This window comes from Hetaerina americana, unplaced genomic scaffold (genome assembly GCF_022747635.1).
Source record: "Hetaerina americana unplaced genomic scaffold, ioHetAmer1.1.p SCAF_10, whole genome shotgun sequence".
Classification (NCBI taxonomy): Eukaryota; Metazoa; Arthropoda; class Insecta; order Odonata; family Calopterygidae; genus Hetaerina; species Hetaerina americana.
This window is the reverse complement of record NW_027286070.1, coordinates 6,825,222-6,851,023: the sequence shown is the minus strand read 5'-3', so window position 1 is coordinate 6,851,023 and position 25,802 is coordinate 6,825,222. Positions and strand designations below refer to the sequence as shown.

At 45.1% G+C, this 25,802-nt stretch overlaps 1 protein-coding gene across 1 annotated transcript in view; it reads right to left on the bottom strand.

Moving 5' to 3' along the window:
- LOC139700208 (uncharacterized) overlaps positions 1 to 25,802 on the bottom strand; it is a 150,009-nt gene that overhangs the window by 5,831 nt on the left and 118,376 nt on the right. Inside the window, exons 4-6 of the mRNA XM_071598798.1 lie at positions 6,312 to 6,514; positions 3,970 to 4,249; positions 1,505 to 1,775 (exon numbers count right to left, since the gene is read on the bottom strand). Of these exons, the coding sequence (XP_071454899.1) occupies positions 1,505 to 1,775; positions 3,970 to 4,249; positions 6,312 to 6,514 (754 nt within the window). The remainder of the gene's footprint in view (positions 1 to 1,504; positions 1,776 to 3,969; positions 4,250 to 6,311; positions 6,515 to 25,802) is intronic.

Below are 25,802 nucleotides of genomic sequence, written 5' to 3'. Positions count from 1 at the left end.
GCCAAATGTGCGATTCTTCTTACTCTGCATAATAATCATTGGTTTCTGCAATCACCTTGTTTGAAAAATCTTCCCACCAGTAGTTTCTTCATAATGGAGAACAAGTGGGATAAGACCAAAGGGGTCCAGCTGGAGGATGGTTTGGAATAGATAATGAGTCGGAATTGTAACTCCATCAATTTTGGGACCACAACTTCAGCCGGAATGAGGCGGCGCGTTGTCGTGATGGAAAAGGACTGTTTCGTGGGCCCAACCATAAGGTTTTTCTTTTGGCTCACTTTGCAAACGGTCTAATAGTAAGCACCTGTAAGTTTGACCATTTTTCGAGTATCCAAAACAGATAATACTTTGCGAATCTCAAAAAATAGTCTCACTTCAACCATTCCAGCTAAAAGAGCGGTCTTTGCCTTCCTTCAATGCAGACTCCCCTGAGGGAGTTCTTTAGGGATCAATATTTTGTTTGAGATTCAATAAAAACTCTTTCTAGGGAGCTTATTATTCTCAAATTTGTGAAACATTTCTGCTAATCTCCTTCAGACAAAGCCCTGATAAATATTCAATATTATAAAAAGACTACTTCTTCCTCTCCTCCTGTGAGGAAATGAACTGTTTACTGGAGCGTTTGTGACTGAGCTCTCAGCCTAATTGCGCCTACCATTCCTCCGGGTATTGTGAAACTCGGCAACATCAAAGTAAGAATCACTACAGCATTAACCTAATGTCAAACAAAATAATGCGGAAGAGCTCAATGGACCGTGAATACGTTCGATGCCAAATTTTGAGATGGTAACCACAGCAAAAGTCGAAACACTCGTATTGGTTTACGTTTGACCTGCTTTAACTGTAAACACATGGCTTCAAAATATACATGGACATGTGGGTTCTCCCACTCATTAGCTTAACGTTGATGAGGCCATAAGAGCTCATCACATACCATACATTGATCTCAAGGTTGTAATGCTCAAGTGCGGTGTTGCCACGCAGTACTTTGTTTCTACTGCACGTACGGATAAGAATGATTCAAATGCAACTATGTTTATTATGAATTAAAAGTGCTGGAAAGTCACCATTTAGTAACGATGGCCTACTGATTTAGTCACGTTAAGTTTCCCAAGTATGTGTTAAAAAGGTTCTGATGAACAATATATCAAGCAGTATTAAATTCTTCAACATATTCGCAATGTCAAATTAAGAAATTCTCACGACAGGCCAGCCATGGTGGCAGTCATCAATTAAAAAAGGAAATGGCGGATGAACCATTTAAGAATGGGCTTAGTCATATTAAGATACGCCAAATGAGAAGACGATGCATGAGGAATGGGGGAAGGGAAGGAGAGAGGGAGGAGGGATATGTGAGACCTATGAAGCAGAATGTAAATCAGCATTCATATGCTCAAAGCGAAGGGATATGAAGAGCATCATTAAGCCGTGAGTACCCCGTGCCGAGAGGCCTCGACTCGCGAGAGCAGGCGGATCGCAGCGCCGTATCGGCCGTTATGCTTACCCATCCTCCCTGCGTGGTGTCCGCCGTTCGAACCCCGCCGGTAGTTCCTCATGACGGGGTACCTTCCGTCGGCGCCGACGGTGAAGAGTGAGCCGTTGGTGAGAGGAAACTTCTCCCTTCCCCCGGTGCCCGCCATGCTGCCGCCGGGAGTCGACCCCGGGGCAATCGAGGGGCTGGCCGAGGAGAGGGCCTGGTGGGAGAACGGCGGCGACATCGACTGGCTGAGGTCGGACTTAGAGGTGAACAGGGACTCCACGGAGATGGAATTCTTCTGCAACACAAAGGACGGTTAAGTTTCCTTCCTTCAAGCGACGAAAAATACAATGAGGTGGGAGCAAGTTAGACTATTACTAAGACAATTAGATAGTGACGGTCAATTGGGAAAATTACGAGCATTCTTCACGACACACTAACCTGACGGAAACATGTCATCACCCCTCTGGGGACCAAGGAGCAGCAAAAGGAGAAATTGAGCGCTTCTAGCAGTTTTTACTGGCAGCGCTCGACAAAATATGCAAACTGATAAGCACCATATGAAAGATGGGACGAACCATTCGCGAATTACAACTAATATGTTCACATAAATGCAAACCAAACAATGAAAGAAAAGTAGCAAATGGAAAGCTGCATGGACTATCATCATTAATGATAGTAATATATTCCACTTCCTTTAAATTGTACCTTCACTTCGGATGAAGAAGTACCAACTACGGGTGAGAACATTTATTGGGCATGGCTTACAATGGGGTGAATGCCGTAGGACAGTTAAGCTAACATCGCATCCTTAGAATCATATAATTAAAACCACCGTGTCACCACAGGTCATCACTCATTCTGGTAGAAATATTCGCATCCTCGATCTAGATTCTACGTCGAATCACTTACTGGACTCCGCGGGTCGATCCGGAGGCAAGTGGAGAATCAGCTATAAGAAGTCATGCGCGCCAGTTGTTGAACTTATACGGGAGACGTACGAGTATGGTGTCATGAATTCAAGAGTCTTCACCGACAGAACTGTTTCGGAGGGTTTAAAATCCAAATGAAACGATACTTATCTTTATATATCGTTCTAAACCGCCCTTCCATACCATTCATCGAGCATTCGCCAGTCGCTTTACGAAAAAGACGACACATTCCCTATACTTAACTCATTTTTTTATGGAATCGGTCAATAAAAACGGTGCTAAATTGGACGAATTACAGCAAAACTTCTCTCGATTGGCCAACGTGGGGATGCCTAGGTTTCAAACAGGCACACGGTGGGCCTTATTACAGTTGATCCTAAGAGGAGAGCCACCCCACCACCCCCATAGACAGCATAGAGAGATTCTTAACCTCCCACTTCCCTTTATCCCGCCCGTGCCAACATACCAGGAATTACCCCTCCCGCCTCATCGTCCTCATTCCCGTCCACCATTCCCAAGAACAATATTGGCGGCTGGCGTTCGGGTTTGAGATGAACATCCTTCCCACCCTTCCTCAGCCACACCAATCTCGTGCTCACGCTGAACACGAGCCTTCTACAGTGTGGGGAAACCTATAGTGCCGCTACAAAATAAATTCCAGTGTAACCAGAACGTTCTCTTTCACTATGGATAACTTTACGAACGACCACTTTACCAATATGCCGCTGCGTATTATCTTAACTCTCTGAATTAGGTACAGTGCGTGAACTAAGGGAAGGAGTGGTTCGGTGCATTGGGCGAGGAAATAGACAATTATTTTACTTGTTTTTAGCTCTTAGGTTTGCATACGACATATTTACACCGACTGTCAGTCGTAGAGGACAATTTTATCCTTCTTAAGGTCACGTCTCTCCGAATGTAGCTATCACTTCCTCAATGAAAATAACGTAACGATTTCTTACAGGATTTGCTTTGGGGAAACGTTTTATCGATATGAAAAATGTCACTGTATTTGTCGAACCCATGGTAGGATTAAAAATTTAAGCGTAAAAAGATAGGTGCTATGTAGTATTTGCTCATATCGAGCATTCACAACAATTACGGTGTTGCTGCACGTATGTGTACCAAATAGAAACCAAGTTCGCGATAATGAAATACGCGAGAGGATGGGGAAAGAGTGAGCGGGGAAGAAAAATCGACCAGGGGAGAAGAGTATGCGAGGGCAGCGGATGCACCAATACTATAGTTCCGTGATTATCACTCTCGCGTTTATCTCCTACATACCCGCACGAAGTAAATCTACATGGAAACTGAATCTGGAGCCCGGACCACCCAGTATTTCTGTGTGCTCTCGTAATTTCCGGCACGTGATAAATTAACACTTTAAAGCTGTCAATTGAGTATCCTTTCCTAGGGAGGCATACGCATAAAAAACTTCAAACAAATGCATCTTAAGGCCTCGGTATTTGCCTCCACACTGGCTCTGGAGCACAGGTTCCACAGGCTTTCCTACTGTCTGGTTGAGGGGCACACCGACTTGGGTTTATCAACCCGACTGACCTGCTTCCAGGGGGGCGCCAGGTGGAAGGGCCCCCCTTCGCCCTTGCCACCGTCCCCCCCTTCTTTGCTGCTCAGGGGTGGCACGGGCGCGACGGCGTAGGCGGGCTCGTGGTCGGTTCTGGCGGTGGGCAGGGGTGAATCCAGGGTCATCTCCAGCCGACGCCGCCTCTCCTGTAACTGCTGCTGCAGTTGCTGGTGCAGGAGGTGCTGCTGCTGCTCTCGGCGGCGCTGCTCCAACTGCTGCTGGCGCAACTGCTGTTGCTGCTGGTGGTGCTGCCGCCTGCCGGGAAATAACGCATTCTTATTTCAACACGAGCGCACGGAGGCCGTGTGAGGAGTGACTGCCGTTGCAGCCGCTGCGGCGCACCAGCGCCGGATAAAACAACAAATTGTGTGCTCTCCAGTGAAAGGTTAATATTCTCCAATCATGGCGGAATTAGGATTTTGTACACATTTACACTTTGAAATATTTTAGGCATTAGTGACCACAAAGCATTAAATGCTAAGTTTTTCCTAAATGGGTCGCGAAAAAAGAAGCCTAAAATAAAAATTTACTAGTTCAAATAAGGGGACTATAATTGCTTAAAATACGTACTACGAAGTCAATTAGTTTATAATGAGCAAGGTAGTAAGCACCAAAACATTAAGCATACGTGGAATTATTTTATTGACAACACGCGCTCATCAGTGAACAGGTTCATTCCAAGTATATTTATAAAAGATGACGTCGAACCTATTTGGTACAACGCATTAGTTAGAAAACCATTGCGACGTCAAAGGCTATGTCACGCCAAGATAAAAAGTATTAGAGAAGATACCTCTAACGATAAAAGGAATGAGATCCCTTATGGTTACCTATCTAGGGCGAATGCCAAGAGGAAGTTTTGGAAAGAGTTAGGCGCATTCATTAGGAAAAGATTATCAGATTATTTGAATGAAAATCCGAAAGCACTTTGGTTGTACGTCAGAGAGATTCAGGGAAATAAGTCTTCAGTTAAATAAATCATAAAGGATATAGGCGAAAGAACAAAAATGAGATTGGAAAAGGCTAACTTATTAAATTCCTTCTTTCAAATCAGCTTCACCAGTGTCTCACCATATGTCTCCGATATCTTGCCAATTCTTTTCCCCAACCGATGCCCAAAGTTGTAATATTAAATAATGGAAAAAATGTTCACTGAAAAACATAAGTCTAAAAAATCCTCCCGGTCCGATCAATTATCCACTCGTATATTTAAGGAACTAGCGTAGGAAATAGCGCCGTATCTAGAAATTATATTTAAGAAATCGCTAGTAGATCACAAGGTTCCCAGTAATTGGGAAACGGTTAATGTAACACCTATATTTAAAAAGAAGACAAGTAGAAACCGAGCAATTACAGACGTATTTCCCTTTTAGAAGTTACTGATGAATAACCAGCCAGGTTTCTGAAACTGCGAGACAGAAACTAGCGCTTTTTGCTCATGATATCCTTAGTTTGGGAGAGAGCAATTTTCAAATGGACGTGGCTTTTCTAGATTTTAAAATGGCTTTCGACAAAGTACCTCATACTAAACTACTCACAAAGTTAGAAACATATGGCACAGATAAAACTAACCCGGGCTGCATTAAAGACTTTTTGAATGGTCGGGTACAAAGAGTAATGATAGATGGAGCTCGCTCTAATACAGTAGAAGTCACTTCGGTTGCTCCCCAGGGAAGCGTTATCAGGTTCTTTTATTCTGTTATCAAGTCTCTTTTATGCCTTATTTACGTTCACGACATTAACTCCGCAGTTAATAGTAAGATACAGGCATGTTTATTTTACGAAGATGCTGTGGTTTACGGATATAGTATCTGTAATCCGGAGGATAAAGTAGCTCAAGCCAATGAACTAAAGACTATACAGGTACCACACTGGCACGGCATACGACAATTAGAGTTAAACTTAAAAAAGTGCTTAAAAATGAATTTTTGGAAAAAGTGAATTTCCAAGCAAGAAAAATTACCCTCTCGGTGGAATTATATTAGTCACAAAAATAGGCTACTGCAAGTAAATTTTTTAGGTATCCTAATCTTTTCTGGATCATTTAGGAGATTCAGCAAATACTTGTTACCACATTGACATTCTTGCATGCAAAAGAGGGTGTTTCTGTCCATCATTATGTCATATAAACAATTAACTGCATTATTTGGACGAGATGACGAGAATTGGCTATCTCAACATTTTAACATAAATTTATACTTCATTCAATGTAATTCATTTTCTGCTTAGTTTGACGGGCGGTATATTTACATGAAGACAATTTGTAGGGCCAGGCCGCGCCTTACCCACAGCCTTCCGCCGAGGACCCCATTCTCACCTGAGTTCGTTGGCGGAGGCACCGGGGGAGTGTGGTGCGCCGCTGTACACTCTCCTGGCCCACCCTGCGAACCGGGAGTCAGCCAGCGTGAGCACCAGGGGCAGCAAAGCGTCCTGCGCCAGTCCAGCCCACAGCACCACGGTACCCAACGGCCAGCGGCGGGGCAGCAGCCACGGGGCGAAAGTTCCCAGCACCGTGACGGCCTGCGAAGGTGGAAGGAAAAACGGGTAAAACTCTTTCCTGCGCGCGTGCTGCCGCGGACTACGGATATCGTACGCGGCATCACCTTCCCTTACCTACACGACAATTAAATATACATACCCTATTCAGCACACCGCGGTTTGGTTTAATAAATTAGGGCAAAGTTCAACTGAAACGTAACCGTTTTCGGAGTAAATTAATGAGGATGTTAGTTAATAAGGGACTAGAGATAAGGTTCCTTTCACTATGTGCCACCGAGGTCCCTCATGGGAGTTTAGGTGCTTAGAAAATCGCACCGGTCACACCATGGCACCACCCGAATCGTAAGAACTTACGGTTGCCAGCCCAACATTAAGCACTGCACTAACAGTGAGGTGCACTGTAATCGAGGGCTGTCAAGAAAGTAACTCATGTTTTGGACTAGCACGGCGGTGGTTACGGCTAGAGCCACCAACTTGATGTCTAAACGCTCTAAACACTCAGTGCGAATCCTGCTGTGGTAGTGTGCAGACTGTGTTTCTTCTACTATACTCACTGCGAACTGTTAAAATGTGTGCTGCAATAGAAAATCCAGCGAGTTGTGAAGCGGGATCTGTGATTAGGGTTTTTACTGGCAAAAAACCACAAGCCAATTGAAAGTCATCGGCAACTTTGTGAAGTGTATGGAGACGGAATAATGAATGAAGACGGAATGAGGCGGTGGCGCATTCAGTTTAAAAATGGCCGCACCAACCACCTAGCCTTGTGACAGATGACCTAACGGATGGCCAGTTCTTGAACACAATGGACATAAGTCCGTCGACTGTTAAACTAACATCACCACTGACGCTAAACACTGTCACTCATCACTTAGTCAGTGCACAGCACAAATTTACAGATAAATGTCAACAGTTTTGAAATTTACTGCCAGTAAAAACCTTATCACTAAAGAGATTTTACATTTGGCGGGATTTCGAATTGTATTGTTAATTTTGACTTACTACGGTAGAAAAACGACAAGCGATCTTCCAAACACTGCAGATCGAGGCGTACTACCCTGGTGTGTGTGCCAATACAACATTCGGCTCGCCCCAATACTTCGCTCGCTACACGCAAACGGAGGTTACTTTCTGGGCAGTCCTCATACACGAAAGAGACAAGGATTGAGTGAGATGGTGGGGAAGAGGACGGGGGGCGATCCCTGGCAAAATCATGTCCACCGAATAGGCGTACTGCTCAATGCCGATCGATGTGCTGAATTCCTATTAGGTTTACACCAAACTACGAATTCACGCGGTACAGATACGAAGGTTTCTTATTTTTGTGAGGCCAGTTGAACAGCTCGCAACGGCGTATCTTCAGTGTCTAACGCGTCAGACGTCAGTCCTCGGCTACTTCTTAGTGCCCATCGACGCGCTCCGTCACTAATACCCACTAATGGAAAAGATCCCTCAAAGATACGTCAGGGCATCCGCATTTTGAAGCTCTGCTCCGTAGACTGTGCTCCAGTGCTTGGCGCAGCATCCAAAAGATTGAAATAACCGTGGGTATGTCGCACTAAAAAGCAGATGGACATTCTGGCTTCTTCTGCAGTCGCGATATTATTTGCTGTTGTAGTGGACAGGAAAGAAAAGAAAAAAAATTCTGTCGAGGGTAAAAAAATGGACGATTAATCTGAATGACGAAAGCTTGGTATTCTTTGGAAAGGAACTTCAATTGCAGGATATTTCCTTTGGGAATTATTTTCGAATGGATACTGATACATATACATAGATTCCTGCTCAAACGTATTCGCGAGTAGTTGAGGCCACAGGCATATCACGAGGTATACTTGATATTTTCCATACATACTCCATACATACTTGGTTTAGACACCACAGGCCTTCTGTGGTGTCTAAACCAAGTGTTGGTGACAATTAATCCTGTCTCCTGCAGACCTCGATCACTTTCTCCCCGGATTGTTTTCAATTTTCCACGAAAAATTGGATGTGAAAAAAATCTCGGCAAGATGGGTGCCGCGTTTCCCCTCAGTGGAGAATAAACGCTGGTTTTGGACTTTCTCCGTCGCAAACCAGACGAGTTTCTTCGTCGATAAATAACTTTGGAAGAAACATGGATACACTATACACTCCAGAGACAAAGGAACAATAGAAACAGTGGGTTTCCAAAGGCGAAGGTGGTGAAATCGGTCGACAAGGTGATGACCACGGTTTTTGGGGATGCACGCGAAATCACCTCGATCGATTACTTGCAAAATTGACAAACGATAAATGCAGAGCATTATAAGTCGATTGCACCGATTGAGCGACGGAATAAAAAAACGTCCTAGTTTGGCAAATAAAAAAATTCTCTTCCTTATGGACAAAGCACGGGTGCAAATCTGCGAAGTTTCGACAGCGAAAATTATGGTAATAAAATTTCGAATTATCACAGTATCCACCGTATTCAATAGATTTGGCCTGTGACTTTTGAAAATTTCTAAACTTGAAAAAATGGCTTGGCGTTAAACGATTCACGTCGAACGAGGATTTCATTGCCAACACAAACATCTATTTTGAGGTCCTCCCGAAATCCAACTTTTTGGGCGGCTTAAAAACTTGATAGAAACCTTGGGAAAAGTCATCTAAGAGAACTAAAAGGAAATTTTTGTTAAAAAATATAAATAATTTGTTCTTCAAATTTTTCTTGAGTGCATATTGAAAGAATCGCGTCCTTGCATACAGTAAGCAAGGGAGTGATATTTTTAAATTAGATTTAACAACAAAACTATGTTTATCTGCAAGTCCATCTGCTGTCATGAATGTGATACTCCTTCCTCAGTATGTGACCCGCGAGTGTGTTCACTCCTGCCCTTGAACTTCCGCATCGCCCCCTCTCCCCCCCCCGTTTCCTTTTTCGGAGGCTGCCCCTCCTTCCCCCGCCCCGCAGCGTCGCGAGGCTGGAGAAGTCATCAGTCCGACCCACGCATAAACAAAACGGGAGAACAACTCCCCACTGGAATCCACGCATTCCATCCCCGCATAGCCAGTGCTCTTCCCCCCACCAGCTCACGCACCTCTCCTTCCGCCCCTCCTCCGTTTCCCAACCGACTCCAAATTCAATCTCGAGCCGTCCCCCGGGCCCCACGAGGGGCCTCGCTCGCTCCCGGCCCCCTTTGATCCCTGCCGAGAGGGAAGTTCCTCCCTCCCCGGACACCAGGGCTGGCGACCTTTTTCCGGGATCCGCTTTCAGGAGGGGCAGGCGCCACGTGCCCTTCGCTTGACGCGAGGCTGTGCCATACAAGTCTCATTTCTTATGCCCCACAGGAATTCCGGAAAATTGAAAATCCAGACGTGGGGCGACTATATGATGAAAATTGTCTTCTTTATGGCCATGGGTTACTGAAATACACGCGCCTAAAATAGTGGCTAAAGATCAATCAACCGCAGGGCCGGCGAAATGGCAGGGCGTTCAGGACGTACACTCATGGCTCGGACAATCTTCGTGCTTCAGCCTGACACTTCTTAGACAGCAATCCGTGGACAAGGTGCCGCTGGCTTTTTCAGCTAATCCTTTCCATTAAATGCTAATTTCTTCACTTTCCCCTTTGACTCATCGAGTTCGGGAAACTAGTTCTATTATATCTATTAATATTTCTCCTTTTTGGAAAACTCGTCTCCACTCTCAAATCACCCAGTGCCCTTTCTGGGGAAGATTTACAGTAGATTACTCAGTTCATTTTAAAAACATGGGCATTTGTATTCTTGAATACTTCGTTCCCCAACAAAGGAGAATAGCAGAAAAACCGCAGTGTTCATACTTAAAAGGTCAGTGCGGTCGATTGGGTAACTAGCATCCGTAACATTTCAAAAATGCTATCTTTTCTATGCAAATTGAGCAGTTTCAGGCGTGATGTACTCGAAGTTGAACATAATAAAGAAAGGGTAGTAGCAATTTTCCACAACATAGGATTTATTGTATGTATTACACCGTCTTCAGGTCTGAAGTTGATGTAAAATTACTACTATCCGTTCTTTATTTTGATTTATTTTCTATTTAATTCGAATAACAATGTTTATACACCTAGTGCAACGCAGTATGAGTGTGATAGGTATAGGATAAGAATTGATTAGTAGAAAACAAAGATAATGAGATTCCCAAGGAATAGGAAGTCTAAGGAGAGACGTTAAGATTGGGAGGCATAAGCTAGAACAGGTAACACTGTTCGATTAATTATGATGTTCTTTGGAGGATAGTGGGAAAAGTAGTAGAGACATTCAAAGAATATTTGCGTTAGGTAAGGAATCGTTCAAGAAGAGGCGGGAGTTGTTGATAGGCAACTTCAGTGAAGGCCGAAAGAAAAAAAATAGTAAAAACTGTAATATGGAGCGTAGTTTTTTATGATTGGGGAACTAAAGTAAATACGCTTAGTGAATGATCAGATTGGCAGGCCATCTTCGGCCGGCTTAGCCATCGAGAACAGTGAGTCGACTCTGCGAGCGTAAAACTTGCGGGGCAACATGTTGGCCGGGAAATTGCGATTTCCGATCACCACTACTCTTGAAGCAGCGCGCTCGAAATGCGCGCGCATTCGCATGGGAAGGTGGGCGGGATTCTCAACGTGAGGACTTCATCTCAGAGCCTAAGGTCACGATTTGCACGCATTGCACACGCTTCGCAATGTAATGCTGTGGAAATAAAGTGATCCCCTCTCTGCTCCGACGTCGTGCTTCAAGTGCTCCCAACTCATCAATTCCGACAAACATGGTGCGACGCTGCCACTCGCTCAGTCTTCGCGAAAGACGGGCACCTCTTATTGCTTTGGCCTGTTTATCAATTTGAATTTGCTTTGAAGCAACATACGTAATGCACGCCTAGCATTCAGTCCGACGTGTCATATAGTAATTATGCTTGATGGAACGGCAATAAAATAGTATTTTGGAAATATGGAGAAAATCGTTCCTGAACATGGGAATTGAGAGAGAAAAAAATTTAACTTCGCAGAATATAAAGATATATACTGATCTTTATTTCCTCGAATAACTATTTACTTTAAGTTTCCAAGGAAGCGTCTTAACGCCGCTTACACTCTCCAAGAGCACCATGGGGATCGAGATGGTGCGGGGGCTAACGTACTGGCTTCCCACCCAGAGGGCGCGGGTTCAAATCCCGGCGGTGTTGAATATTTTTCAGAGGTATCTCGATCCCTACTTGAGGTGCTTTGTGGAGGGCACTTTGGGTGAGTACGCCGTCCGTCGGATGGGACGTTAAACTGCGGACCCCTTGGCGCCTTTCGTAAAGAGTAGGCTAATGCCGACGCCGGGTTTCTCTCCACCCTTCATCCTTTCCTGTCCATCCCCTATGGCGCAAATGACCTCAGTTGTCGGTCGCCTCCCCTAAAAACTACTACTACTACTACCAAGAGCACCATTTCAAAAATATGCACGCACAAAATCCCCGCCACAAACACTCCGAAACTTGGCTGGAAAAATGGACCCATGACTCGAAGACGACGGCATCGCTACGAGCACCCGTGGGTGTCGCTCCCATCCTGGCCCCGCGCGTTTCCTGCGTATCGTCGAACGTTGATGCGCAGGAAATGTCGCTTCTCCCCCGAAAGTCTTAATAGCTCCCGAGGGAGGAGCGTCGGTGGCGTGGAGCCTCCGCCTTCCCTCCGCGCCACTCTCGCCATACTGGGTCAACGGCGACGGCAATCGCACTCACACCTTCATGTCACCAATTATTTAACACGAACGCATGTCTGCGTCCCTCGGAGCAGCGTACATGGATATACTCTTTACTACCACTGGGCCTCCAAATTTGGCGTATTCTCCGAGACACTTTCTTTCGTACGTAATGCATACACATGCATGTATGGCTTTCACGAACCAGATATAGGACTTCGATATAAATTGCGTAAACAATTAAATTACATTCTTACACATGGGTAGTTGTGTAGAAATTTCTGTGCGGACGTTGATATCTTTGTGACAGAAAGTCTTATATATCGGTCGTGTCCCAAAATACAGACACGTATTTGCGAACCCTTGTGCTCGTCGTCGTGATCGTCACCGTGTCTCTCTCACTTCCGCCGTCCATCCTTTCCCTTTCGCCGATGTGGGAGGAAGAATCCTCCTCCTTCCCTCACAGCTTCCCGGTTTGAACAACATGAGACACCTAAAACACTCTCCGGGCATGAGAAGGCCCAAAGAGGTCGCGTCCGACCTATTTGTTCGGAGAAGCCACGGAGGGAGTAAACTCGCCCTCTCGTTTTAAGATGGATGTGAGGAGAAAACATTCACAGGCTAAGGAGACGAAAGGAGGGTTGGGGCGACAAATGAGTGAACGTGAATCCACCATCGCCTCATGAGCGAGGGGGCGGGATGAGGTGCGCCCGGACACGAAAACGAGTACCATCCGCACGAGTGAGGGGGGCAGTCACATCCCGCCACGTCCCACCCACTCACTCCCCGGCGCGGTGTGTGGAATTCTCGCCTTGGCAGAATCGGAGAAACTGTTTCCTTTCCCTACGTCGACGGCGGTTTCCGAGGAAAACTTGGAACTCGAATATTAAGACGCTTTGCGTGAAGCTGAGGGTGTCCGGAGGCGTCACTCTGAATTGAACCCTGGCCATTCGGTCGGAAGGTCAACGCTCTGCCCACTGGACTACCTAGTCCAGTTAATAACAAACTAAAAATAAATAATATTTCAATTTTTTTAACAATTATGTTCGATTCGTCATATTATTTTCAAGTAAAAATTTATTCATGCAAAATTTTCATGCTGAAAATCTTCTAATGCATAGGAATTAGATTCGAAAAAACATAATAAATCGGAAAACTGAAAGCGCGTTTCCTGCCACCGTGGAACAGGGCCACCGCGTTGCTGACAGTCGAATGGCAACTTTCGACGGGGAAAGAGGGAAATGGTTAGTCGACGCTTCCTTCGATACTCAGCTCTAAGAATAGGAAATTTTCAAACCCGAGGAAACGCGAAGAGAGCACGAGAGAGAGCGCGAAGGGGCTGTGGTCCAGGCGAGCGAGTGGTCGCCGAGAGAATGACGACCCGCCTGCCTTTACTTCCGCCGCGGTATTGCAATAGCTTCGTTTTCTTCTAAGTACCATGGGGCATGCATGGGCATCTTCGGGTGCCGAGGAGTAATTATAGTTTAATAAAAATCAATATAGGACGCATATGGTCTTCACTTCAACGACATAACCGATCGATAGAGTACACTGATGGTTTCCGCTCAACAATTTTAATTTCTTTGAAATTCGCATTGGGTCGAGTTACACACATAAAGAATTGCCTTCCGTGAGCCGTTACACACGATTCTTCGGGAGACCTTCCTTCATTCTGACCTAAATTTTTATCGTTCCCTCCATTCTCGAGATGTGCTCCGATATTAGCCGCGGCCGCGCAGACCATAACGTGATCTGACGCATTTGAAAGCAGATGCAATGAAGAAAAAATTAGTTTCATTTGCTTTGGACCCGAAGTAATCCCATCAAAGCGAATATTTTGAATTACATATTTAAATTAATTAATTTATTCCTTGAAAGTAAGCCATCGTCAAAGATTTAAATCGATTCGGCCAAATTTAGCTCTCTCACGAAGAGAAAAAATTTTTGAAGAAGGCATAAATGGGCACCGGGAACGAAGTTGACCAGCCGTATTTTAATTTGCCCGAAAGAATATTTACTATACATTCCCATTCGACGAGGACTACCACGAGGCCCAAGCCCATACGTCTTCCAGCGGAGAATCCGAGACTCTCGGAGATAGGGCGGAAACAGTGGCGCCTTCATGGAAATCGCATCAGCCGGAAGCAGTTAACACCGATGGCACGGGCACGCGCCGAAATACCTGTTGGTTGGCCTGGAACGATTTGCCGTCCAGCAGTGTAGGTAGAGCCGCCACTGTCACACAATATCACTGATACTGTTCCATGTCGCAAAGACGTGGACCTTCGGATATTTCAATCATTTATTTATCGACTTAATTGGATGAGAGTGAGACTTACTGCCCCTTCTACCGCCAAACCCTTCGACATTACATTAAATAAAATTGCTTACATCCACGGAAAATCCACCTAGGCGGGAATCAAACCCGCGGCCTCTGCGCAGCGTCATTATTAAAGCTTCAAATGCAAAAAAAGAGTGCAACACTATATAATTCACTAGCGGCGTCCATTTCTTTCAGCAAATGGAGATTCATATACTGTTTGAACTGCATCTCAGGGACGAATAAGCTCAGTTTCGACCACACGAAAAACAAAAATTCCACATAAAATACAACATACCCATTAGAATAACCGCAAGGGAAAAATGATTCCAAATTTTGAGACTCGACGTCATCTTCAGATTCGCGAAAGCAAGGTCGCGGTATTAGAACGTTCGAGTGAATTTCACCAAGTTCGTATCATTTCTTTCTCGATGGAGGACTCGCAAATGAGTGAAAACAGAGTGTTGCTAAGACTCACGTAGACCTTTGGCTCCAGACCAGAGGGACCAAAAATCTAAGGCAATAGCTTGCCTGACGGCATCGAACACCTGGCGCCGGACTTCCAGCAATAATTGAAGACTAAATATTCATTGCGGGTCGTTTTCGTCTTACCCCACAGGGCACTCTTTCCTTGCGCATTTCATTTATGGACGATTTGGACCGGTCAGTGATTCTCGATGTGTTACTCAACGACTTCCAGCATTCTATTGCCTTTCTATACCACATTTTTGTCAAGTCATGCGAGAAGGCGGGTTATTTCGAGGCTTCTTTCTTCCCATCGACTTTCCTTCGAGAAGAGGAAATAACTTGTTCCCTTCACAGAGAATATCAAAATATCCAGCGTATTGCAAAAAACGACGGAGGACGAGTGAAGGGGAGGGAGGGGGCATAGTGTGAGGAGGAGGGGAGGGGAGAGAAACAGGCCGCACTCCCTCCCACCCCCCTCGACACGACCTGAAGGATTGCGGATGGATTACATCTAAGGGCTCCGGCTTTCTCAAGCGTTTTTCTTTATTTTGACCATCAAACCGTCCTCATTTATTTTTAATTAACATATAATTATCGCTTCACAAGCATTATTATTTAAAGATAAAATAAAAATTTAATGTGGAAAAATGAACAGAAAAAATGAATTCAAAATTAAGACCTTTCCTCCGTCACGCTTCTGATTTCATTATCCTAATAATACATAAATCTGAAAGTTAATTTGTTGGATTGGGGACCAATTATGCCTGGAAGGAAGGGCTTATATTTTTTTTAGTAAATAGGGTGAAAATTCACAAAATTAAATGGGCTAGATCCGATTTCAATATACTTTTATGGAAATTTTTAATATCGAAAAAAAAAACATTTTTAATTTCTTTTTTCGCACATAGATGGCAGCACATGTTTGACTAAGAAATGAGATTTTAATTAATTCCTTTCGATGAGGAACAACAATTAAAGTGTCGTATCCTTTATCAAGCTCTTAATATCATTTAAAAACGTGCAAAATATGACTTATAGCGACAGCTTGAAACACGATTCTAACAATGTAAACAGCTGCCGCAAAATTCGATAGTCTCGAAATATATTTTTAGAAATAACACTTAAACTGCATTAGCTCGACTGTTAAACCATTTCGATTTTCACTACCACTATGCTTCAAAAAATCTCTCTTGAGACCTTGAATCGGGTAAAGCTTCGGTAAAATAGATGTCATTCAATTATTGCTGCAATGCCTTATTATGCTACAAAATTCATCCCTTGAGCGTCGACACACGTTTGCCAGCGGTTTTTCCACGACTTGAAGGCTCCCTGACAGGCGGATTCCGAAAGATCCCCAAGGGTACGCGTGCAAGTTTCTTTGACGGCACTTAGGTTCCCAAGGCGGTGTCCTTTGAGGGAGAATTTCACTTTTGGAAATGGGAAATAGTTGGTTGGAGCCAAGTCGGGATTGTGACAGGGTTGGGGAATCGTCGCGATGGCGTTTGTCGTCAGGTAGTCGGTTACCTTGGAGCAGGCGTGGCTGGGTGCCTTCAGGACGAGTTTAGCGTAGATTTTTGGCATCGCCAAATTTTCAGTTATGTAGTTGGGCACAGTCATCAATGCGATTACGATCTGCGATCATGTGCACTAAGCTGACAATCTGAATTCAGTACTTCACGCAAACGTTGCACGTTGTCGTCGGTTCTTGACATCGACAGCCGTCCGGCGCGGGGCGCGTCCTCCACACTCTCTCGGCCATCATTGAAGAGCTTGTGCTACTCAAAAACTGCAGTTTGTGACGCATTCATCCTTGAACACTTGCTGAATCATGTCTGTCTCCGTCCCCGATTTCTCCAGTCCAACAAATTTGATGAAGTACCACTGTTCCATCGTTCTCTTTAATTTGCGCCTTCAACGAGTCATTCGACAGGGGTCCACTAAAAACACGATCTAGCCTGAAAGAATGCTCGCAGACGATTGGTACTTGGCGCATTTTGAAGGTCAGACCCCAACCACCTAGCCTGCGCGGTACAAGCGCGCAGTCACATCAGGAAAAAAAATTTCCCGATACTTTTTATACAAACCTTGTATTTCGGTAAATTTTTGCTGTTGTTGTGTACGGCGCGGAAACATGGTCATTGAAGCAAGGTGCTTGGCCTTACGTTCAGGTTTGTTAGTTTTTAAAATGTGGATGTGCAGGAAGATGGAGAAGGTAATCCAGACATAAAGGATTGAGGAAGTGTATGGTGGGTGGGGAGGGTATTGTTCGGAGAAATACTAAGAAGATATACTCATACATACAAGCACACACATACTACCTCTGCTAATGAAGGGATCGCCTCCTGGCTCGGAAACTTCTGCGAGTTACATGAAAGTCTTTTTTGATTGTTTTAGTGACTGCCTAAATTTACATACGTCTATGTCTATTGCTGCATTTTTTGAGCGGGACGACCAACTGACTTGAGTGGAGAGAAATTCATTTCGGAAAGGTGGCGGGAAAAGGGCGAGGGGGAAGGTAGGGGCGGACCGGAAGTGGGCCGACCTTGCGGTTGCCTTCTTCTTTGTGGTGGAAGCCCGCTTCCCGTTCCACTCCCGACCCTCAAGGGGGGGACGGGGGCGGAGGCAGTCTTCCTCACACTCCCCGGGCTCTGTGCGTGCACCCACCTTATCGGAGGGGGGCGGTAGAACAAGAATGTCGCCCTCACCTACGCACGAGAGAGAATCCGTTCACATTTAACACCCTATGCCACCCCAGAGTGTGGGCGCGTGTGTGTGTGTTGGGCAGATGCCTCGAGGGAACGCGGGTAAAATCCTGGAGGGGACGTAATAGGGAGCTATTTCCCAGGGATGCCAGACTCCCGCACATTTATGGTTTGTTCCGTGTCGCGCGGTAAAATTACGGATCGATGACTGAGGTAGATACATTATACTCTTCATTAACCTGGATCGTGTTGACCGTGCTGCGGATTAACTAGGTTGCCCAAAAACATACCACTTTGCAAAACCTTAGCACAGTTTTACTTAACCCGTGAGTGACATCACATTGTATTTGCGTCGCGTATGATGTTAAGTTACCCAAGCAGGACTTGTAATTACCACTGGAAAATATTCGCAGCCCCTGGGGGGATTGGGCCTCGTGGCGTGGGAACGGAATGTCCCATGCATTTTATGCCTGCCGTGCCATACTCATCGCCATGATCCAACCCTTCGTCAACTCTTCCGCTTTTACTACGAGAGACGAATTATGAAAGTTGGCACCGCTGATGTAACCGCAGCCCTTTCAATCCCACTTACTGCTTCTGAAGCGTGTAACTCGTGTTGCAACGGAATCCACGAAGAAGCCGAAACCTCGCGGAACTTCAATAAAAATATAACGGTATGCTCGCTAAATGAGAAAGTCAGTATATGTTCACAGTAGGCTAGCACACAAAATGACCCCTGGTTCAGACGGAATACTTATTGTCCATGTGATCATTTATTTGAAGCGGTAATATTTTTATGAGACAATGTGCAGTGGAACTTCGTCTTAATTAAGAAAAAAACACTCTTTTAATTCTTCAATAAGTGTCGTCGTTCGTTTAAGAGTGAACATTAATGTCCATGATGATGACAGAAGTGGCCGCCCGTCTGTGGTGAACAATGGACTGTACATGAAAATTGACGAAAAAGTTCACGAAAACCGGGATTTTACGATATCTGAAATCGTTAGAAAGTTTCCCACAGATTTCTATTACTCTGTTGCATGGAAATACGACCGAAAAGTTACGCTACTACATGTTTTGTGCTCGTTTCGACGAACTTCAAGATGCCGTCATCGGTTGGTTGCGATTTCAGGCGACAACATTTTATGCTGAAGCAATTTAAAAAACTAGTTCAGATTTGTAAAAAAATGGAAAAACCTGTTTGGCGGAATATGTATAAAATAGTAGAGATGTATAATTTTGAGATGAAAATAAAATTTTTCTGTATCTATTGCAGTGTATTTTTTAGAGCATAACGGAGTTTACTTTCTGGACAGTCCTCGTGCATAAGTCGGAAAATAATTTCTATTGGTTTGTAAGCAAAGCAATTTCGTTTTGCCATCACAAAGGATGAATAATGCGGGCGTCAAATCACGGCGTTAGCTATTGTATAGGAATTCTATTGTTCATTAAGGGCTCAGCGAATATGGGCTCGGCTCCAGCGATCGATCATGCAGTAACATTAAAACGCATTGCACACGTGGATTCCTCGCGGAACTCGACTTTGCTCTCGCCCAGCGAAAGAGGACGGGTTGATAAAGCGATGAGCGACGGCAGATTATTGGCCGGAGGTGACAATGGGCACAGGTATCAGGTGTGGTGACTGTGGGAAAACTTCGAACCATATGGTGAGGTATCGGTAACCCGGAATCGAAGCCTTCGCGGCGGGAATGAGCGGTTTTCGAACCCTACGTTCAACCTCAAACGTCACCGCACCGTGACCTCATATCAGGAGCAGATTTCGTAGGGAGTAAGCGATACCGACGCGGAGGTTGGACGAACTTATGGCTACACTCTAGACGTACGGAGATTCCATTAGAAGAGAAGCCAAGGCGACTTACCTCTGACGACTCTCCACAGCCATCGTCACATGAATGAAAGGGCCACAAGTGGGCGTTCCCCAGCCGGATCGATGATCGTTTTCTTGTTCAGACAGGATAACTTCGTTGGGAACGGTGGATCCTTTAGACCTTGGATCTTAATTACTGATGGTCCCATTTACACGTGTTCTTCCACGAGGCGACAGGACTCGAGCCGGTGCTCATTTAGTTGGGAGATAAACACTTCACCAACCCAAGGTCACTGCCTTTCTGCGTTCCAAATTAGCAGGCAGTACTGGCGGTGTACTTCGATAACCACCCCTGTGTTTGCATCCAAGGCGCCACGCTCTATTTCCTCGGAAAAAATTCCATTTTTCTTTGTTAAGAAGGTTTAAGGAAGAATACCTTCCACAAATGAGAGGAATGCGGGGCTTAGGGACTTAAAGATGGCGAGGGTCGTAAAGGAAGGAAGGAAGACCGCTTTGCTGCTACAACAAACGACCCAGGTTTCCCTTTCAAGAAGAGAGCCATTCACAAGTACCTCTGAACAGGAGTTTCGACCCCATCCCCATCTCTAATGCATGAGCACACGTGCGGGAGGAAGTTCCCTCGGTCTTTCAATGGGGGAGGGAACGGGGGAGGAGGGTGCTGACCCCCGTAAGCTGCTTCCCTGTGCCCGCGTTGGGGTGGGCGGGAGGGGTTTTGTGTGTGAGCGCGAAGACCGGCAAGGGCGGAGGGGAGCGAGACAAGACGACCGACTAAGGTACTCACCCCGAGACTCAGGAATGCGGGCCTCCGCTCCCACACGCCGCCGCTGCCCTTTCCCAGGTTCTCTTGCCGCCTCCCCCGCGAAACAAACGTTTCAGGGAGGGCAGCCTCGCCCTCCCGCCCCCGAGGCGGGAGGGAAAATAAGTACTAACCCGGATTTAGCCGGCGAAACCCGTCCGAAAATTAATTATAGCATCACACGGCTCTCGCGTCTGAGGCCCAAATAGGATCTGCATGTAGGAATTTCCATATATATAAACAAATAAAAAAGCCATATACGGTTTATCCTAGGGCAACTTTTAGACGGTAAAATGTCTCACCTTTTGGCTTGTATTGTTGTGCGCTTCAGGAGACGCCAATCATATAAAATAATTCGAAATATACTCGTATTCCCAGCAAAACGAAACACGATGGTACATGGGCGAGGTTAGAATAGTTTAAAGGTAGCAAAGGAATATTGCATTCGAAATACAAAAATAAATTTTTAGCTGGTGTAGGAACGAACGCCTTTTGCAAAGACACGGGAAAAATACCCAACACATCGTAGGGCAACAGTAAGAATCATGCAAACCGAATGACCGTAAGGCTTTTTCCCCTAAGATCCAAAGACATTCTGGTCATAGGCTAGGGAATGCAGGGAAAACGTCCAAGCATGTTCTCTTAAAGATCAAAATAGCAACAAATTTACAAGCAGCATTCAAAAAGCGAATGTTCTTAATGATATCCTGCAAAGCGTCCATACTCTCGATGCAATAACACACGATGAAAGCCCAGTAAGAACACATATCAAGGCGGATGGCATCTAAGTAACAGGATAGCGCAACGAACGCGATAACACGTAGTATGTAGGCAATCTATGCAGAGGCCTCCATAAGAAGCTGAATTACGTCAAACGTATCGCTGGAAATTTAAGCGACGAGAAAGTGAAGAAGACGTCCTATTTTTTTAGTAAGACTCAAAATAGAGTATGCGACGGTAGCGTACGGGAGCCGTGTATAATTCTGCACTCTAAATACATCGGCAAAACAGACAATTGCCGCAAAATGGACTGCCGAACGGAGAGATTCAAGCAATCGTTATTCCCGCGCACTGATCTTGATCATTCCATGGAAAACCAAGGGGACATTAATGGGCGGGCACTTGCGGAAATAGTTGCATAAGTGGAAATTACATTTCCCCCCTCCACTCACTTCACGGCTGGCGAATTAACGCCCCCCACCATCGGCCCGGGTGTTGCGTACTAGATGAAGGTAATTCATTTGTGAATGTAACCCATATCAATAAAAGTAAGTAAAATAGTTTAATGTAATTCATCTAATGGTCAAATGTAATCAATTTGTGAATTGTCCGTCTTGCACAAATACTACAATGCAGTTTTTGATTGCGTTACCCGTTAGCCCGACCTTTTTAATGGGATTTCCTGTTAAGTGTTCTTAGTATAGTCAGTGGACTTGTTCCTCAAAGTGTAATATTCGTAATGTGGTATGAATGTTGTCCGGTAGCCCCTCCCACGATGTGCTCGGTGTTTTTAGAAGTATTGACTTAGAGATATTACGGCTGGTGGCCTAACATCCCCTGCCACACTTCCTTGCGACGGCTTAAGGGGCGCATAGATGCAGGTGTCAAAACATCTCCCAAGCCGTATTTCGTTGTAGTTTCGAGATTCCCCGTTTCGCCCTCCCTCTTCGCGGGAGTGACGCCTCTTACAGTCAGCTACCATCAGTGGAGTTAACATACGAGATGCAGCCTCAGGGGTGGGGGCCTCAAGTCACATGCGCGGAGCTTCATTAAAGTCTTCTTTCGCTTTACACTTTGGCATGACCTGTCTTAGTATGGGGGCGGTCTATGTTAAGGTATCATATCTGGTACTGCCAGTAGTCGATGTTCTTTTTCATCCCCTCATACTGAATATTCACTAAAGTAAGTAAAATGAAAATATGCTTGGAACTGTAAATGGCGCACATTACAGTTAAATATGTGCACATTGGTTTGGCTTCTCTCGCTGATAATCACCTCGCGCGATCTCTTGCAGGGATTTTAATTAGACGTTTTTCCCCTTTCCGTCAAACACCCTCCCCCTCCCTCGCCACTTCCACACGGTACTTTTCCACCCGCCACACACATTCTTGGTGGATCGTAGGATGTTTGTCTAGATGTAGATTCAAAATCATGCACGCAACGGAAACAGTCGAGTTCCTCACCGTATCAATGCGTAGGCCATATGTAGTCGATGCTTGGTGCTCGAGGGTAGCGAACGTTATCTAGGCGCCTCAGGGGAAGTAAACTAGTCTTTTTTACCACACCGGCGGCGAAAGCAACCGGGCGGGAGGCAGAAGGGCTTCCCCAGTACACCGAGGCGCTCCCTTGCCTCTCTTCCGTTTGTCTTCTGCGTGAATGAACGAAGCCCGCCCCGGCTTTGCTCCCTTCCCCTCGCGGCCGGCGGGCCTACCTGCCTCCCGCCCCTCGCTCCGAATGGTAGCCTCTCCCTACACTCATTGGACTGGGAAAACATCGCCAAATGAGCGCAAGGCTCACTGAGGATTAAACCAGGAGGCATACCTCAACGTGTTTTACCGAAAGGACGAATTTGAGCGGGCATGCGAAACAAACTACGTATTAAGACATACGAGAGACGATAACAGTGGCCATTACTAGGAAGGACACACGTGTTTGCCTGCATATGTCCAGTTTTTAATTCTACTAATAATATTCTATCCATTGCCAACTAACTACGCTTACTCCTACGTTTTTATTCACTATTATTTCAACCGTTAGATGGTTCCACTGTATTTTACCCAATACCTATCACTCTAGTAATCCCCATTTTCCTTCCAACTCCCCTCTCACAGCCATAATACATCTGTATTTCCTCTCCCCGTCTCATAATTAACATTTTCTGATTTTCCTGCCCTCATCATCGTCCTAACATTCCAAGTCCCTATTTTAACCTGTGATGACGACTACGAAAGCTTCGCTTTTGTGAAGGGGATAGGGGGAATGAGGCTAAAGGGTCATTTCTCGCAAATTTTATAGTACATAATTGTAATCTCAATCATGAAATACAAGTTATTGATTGTGCATCGATTCTCAGAGTTAACTTACAAAAAAACAACACATTTCGGTAAGGGTAGATTTGGCAAGACCCGACTGGCACTTTTACTTTTGGAGGGTTAAACAGCTTTGTTATTTTACGTTAGTTAGGCCCCACCTAGAGTATGCTACGGGTGTATGGGATCCACAAGGGGTAGGCTTAATTTTGGAACCAGACCGAGTGCAATGTAAAGCAGGTAGGTTTGTGAAGAGTCATTATGAACTAGGTGGCAGTGTCACGACACTATTGGAAGAATTATGACGGGAGCCAATACTTGACCGTGCGTTGAAATAAAGGTTAAATTTACTAAGTAAATTTGAGATAGATCACTTATCCGATGGTACAAGGTCTTTCCTGAAAATAAGTAGAATGATTTTTTGCTACCAATGCAGATGAATGGGGTAATTTGAGGTGGGGAAGGCAATGGGAGATCTTGAGAAAGTAACGCGACCCACTTCAGTTAACTGTGGGCTTTTACAAGGTGCAGATTGCTGCTCAACTGAACCCCTGTTCGAAGGGCCCATCACGAACCCACGATTCCACTTTCCATGGAGCAATGACGTGCGATAAAATTGTGCATTAAGCTACGAAAATTGGGTTCGGAGACCATTGCTATGGTTAGAGATGCTTATGGAGATTGAGAAACGTCCCAAGTGACGACTTTCTGCTCGCACAGGATGTTCTGGGAAGGTAACGAGGAGGTTAACGATAAGGAATGCCCAAGACATCCATCAATAACACAGTGTGATGTAAACGTGCAAAATGTGAGACACGTGCTCAATTCTGATTGACCCCTAAGTGTCAGGATATTAGCAGAAGAGTGCAAAATTCAGAAAATCTCGGTGCATTGCGTTCTTACAGAAGATTTAGCCTTGAGAAAGGTGTCCCCAAGGTGCTGTCAGAATACTGATTTTGTGACTATCTTGCCTTGGACCTCTTGGGCCACTGTAAATATGACCCGAATTTTTCAGAACAGGTGGTTTCTTGTGACGAGACATGGGTCCTTGAGTGCTACCCAAGTATAACACCTTTGAGTACCATTTTGGACCATTGGATTATGTCAAACAGGCAATGACGAGGTGCCTGAACGATGGTCCTGTTGATGCCTTACAGGAAGCATACCACAACTGGCGGAGGCACTGGCATTGGTGCGTCGACACATAAAGGTGCTCTAATGAAGATTTTTAGCCATTAGTACTTTGACGCGCAATAAATTTTTTCGCCAAATTTATTTTTCTTATTTTTGGGACAGAGTTTGTATTAAAGACATATTACAGGCCCCGCCTTACTATGGTAGATCAGATCACGTACGTAAAATCAGGGCGATAAAAAGTAAAACGGATATATTTAAATGTTCGTTTGTTCCTCATTCTATTAGGGATTTTAATATGTAGATATGACCGCAAGCGTTGACGAGATAATTAGAATTGTAAGCGCATATATTATGTCGAGATCCTGCATGGATTTTTATGGGCCCTTATTGAATATTTTTACGTGTGAAGTACCTTCTTCTTTCAGTAAGTACTGCTACCCTATAAGTGCCCTCAGTAACTACCGCATACACATCCCATCGGACCGGATCTTACTTGGAAAGAACACTATTGTTGCACTATTAGCGGAGAGGTCCTTAAAAAGCTGTGGAAACCCTTAGATATGCGATGACTCAAGAGCTAAATTACGTATACCTATTGCAAAATACCAATCGTGTGGTTTTACCACAGAATATTGTAGGAAAATAATAAGAGAGCCGAACGGATAGATTCAAACATTCGTTTCTCCCGCGCACTATTCGCGACAACAACGTAGTCGTAGATTTAGGGGAGGTGACCGTCAGCTGAGGTAATTTGCACCACTAGGGATGGACAGGAAAAAATGAAGGGTTGAGAGAAACTCGGCGTCGGCATTAGTCTACTCTTAATGAAAGGCGCTAAGGGGTCCAATCCGAAGGACGTCGTCCTCACTCAAAGTGCTCTCCACAAAACTCAAGTAGGGATTAGGATATCACTGAAAATTATCTGACGTCCGCAGGATTCGAAACCAGACCCTCTGGGTGAGAGGCCATAACGTCAGCAACCGCACTATCCCGATCCCCTTCTAATGGAATTGTTGGGTAGCAATATGGTGAATTTAGGATACACTTCTTGAGTCCTAAATCCGGGGTCCGAAATAAGGGTCTAAATTTGCAACCCTTCGCTGCCTAACGAGTTTGGGCATCCTTTACGATGGCGTACCCACTAAAGCTTGCGATTTAAGCTCCTAAATGAGGAGTCTGGACGTAGCTTATGGGTGCCACCCTAAAGGGGAAAGTATGTTAAAGGAGCGCCCGCTAGTGAAGGCGTGTTCGTTTTAAGAGGCTCGCTCGAATCCATATCGTTGTAGAGACGGAAGGGTATAAACAAAATAATCGGAAGTGTTCTTGGCTCCCTCATTGCGTCGACAA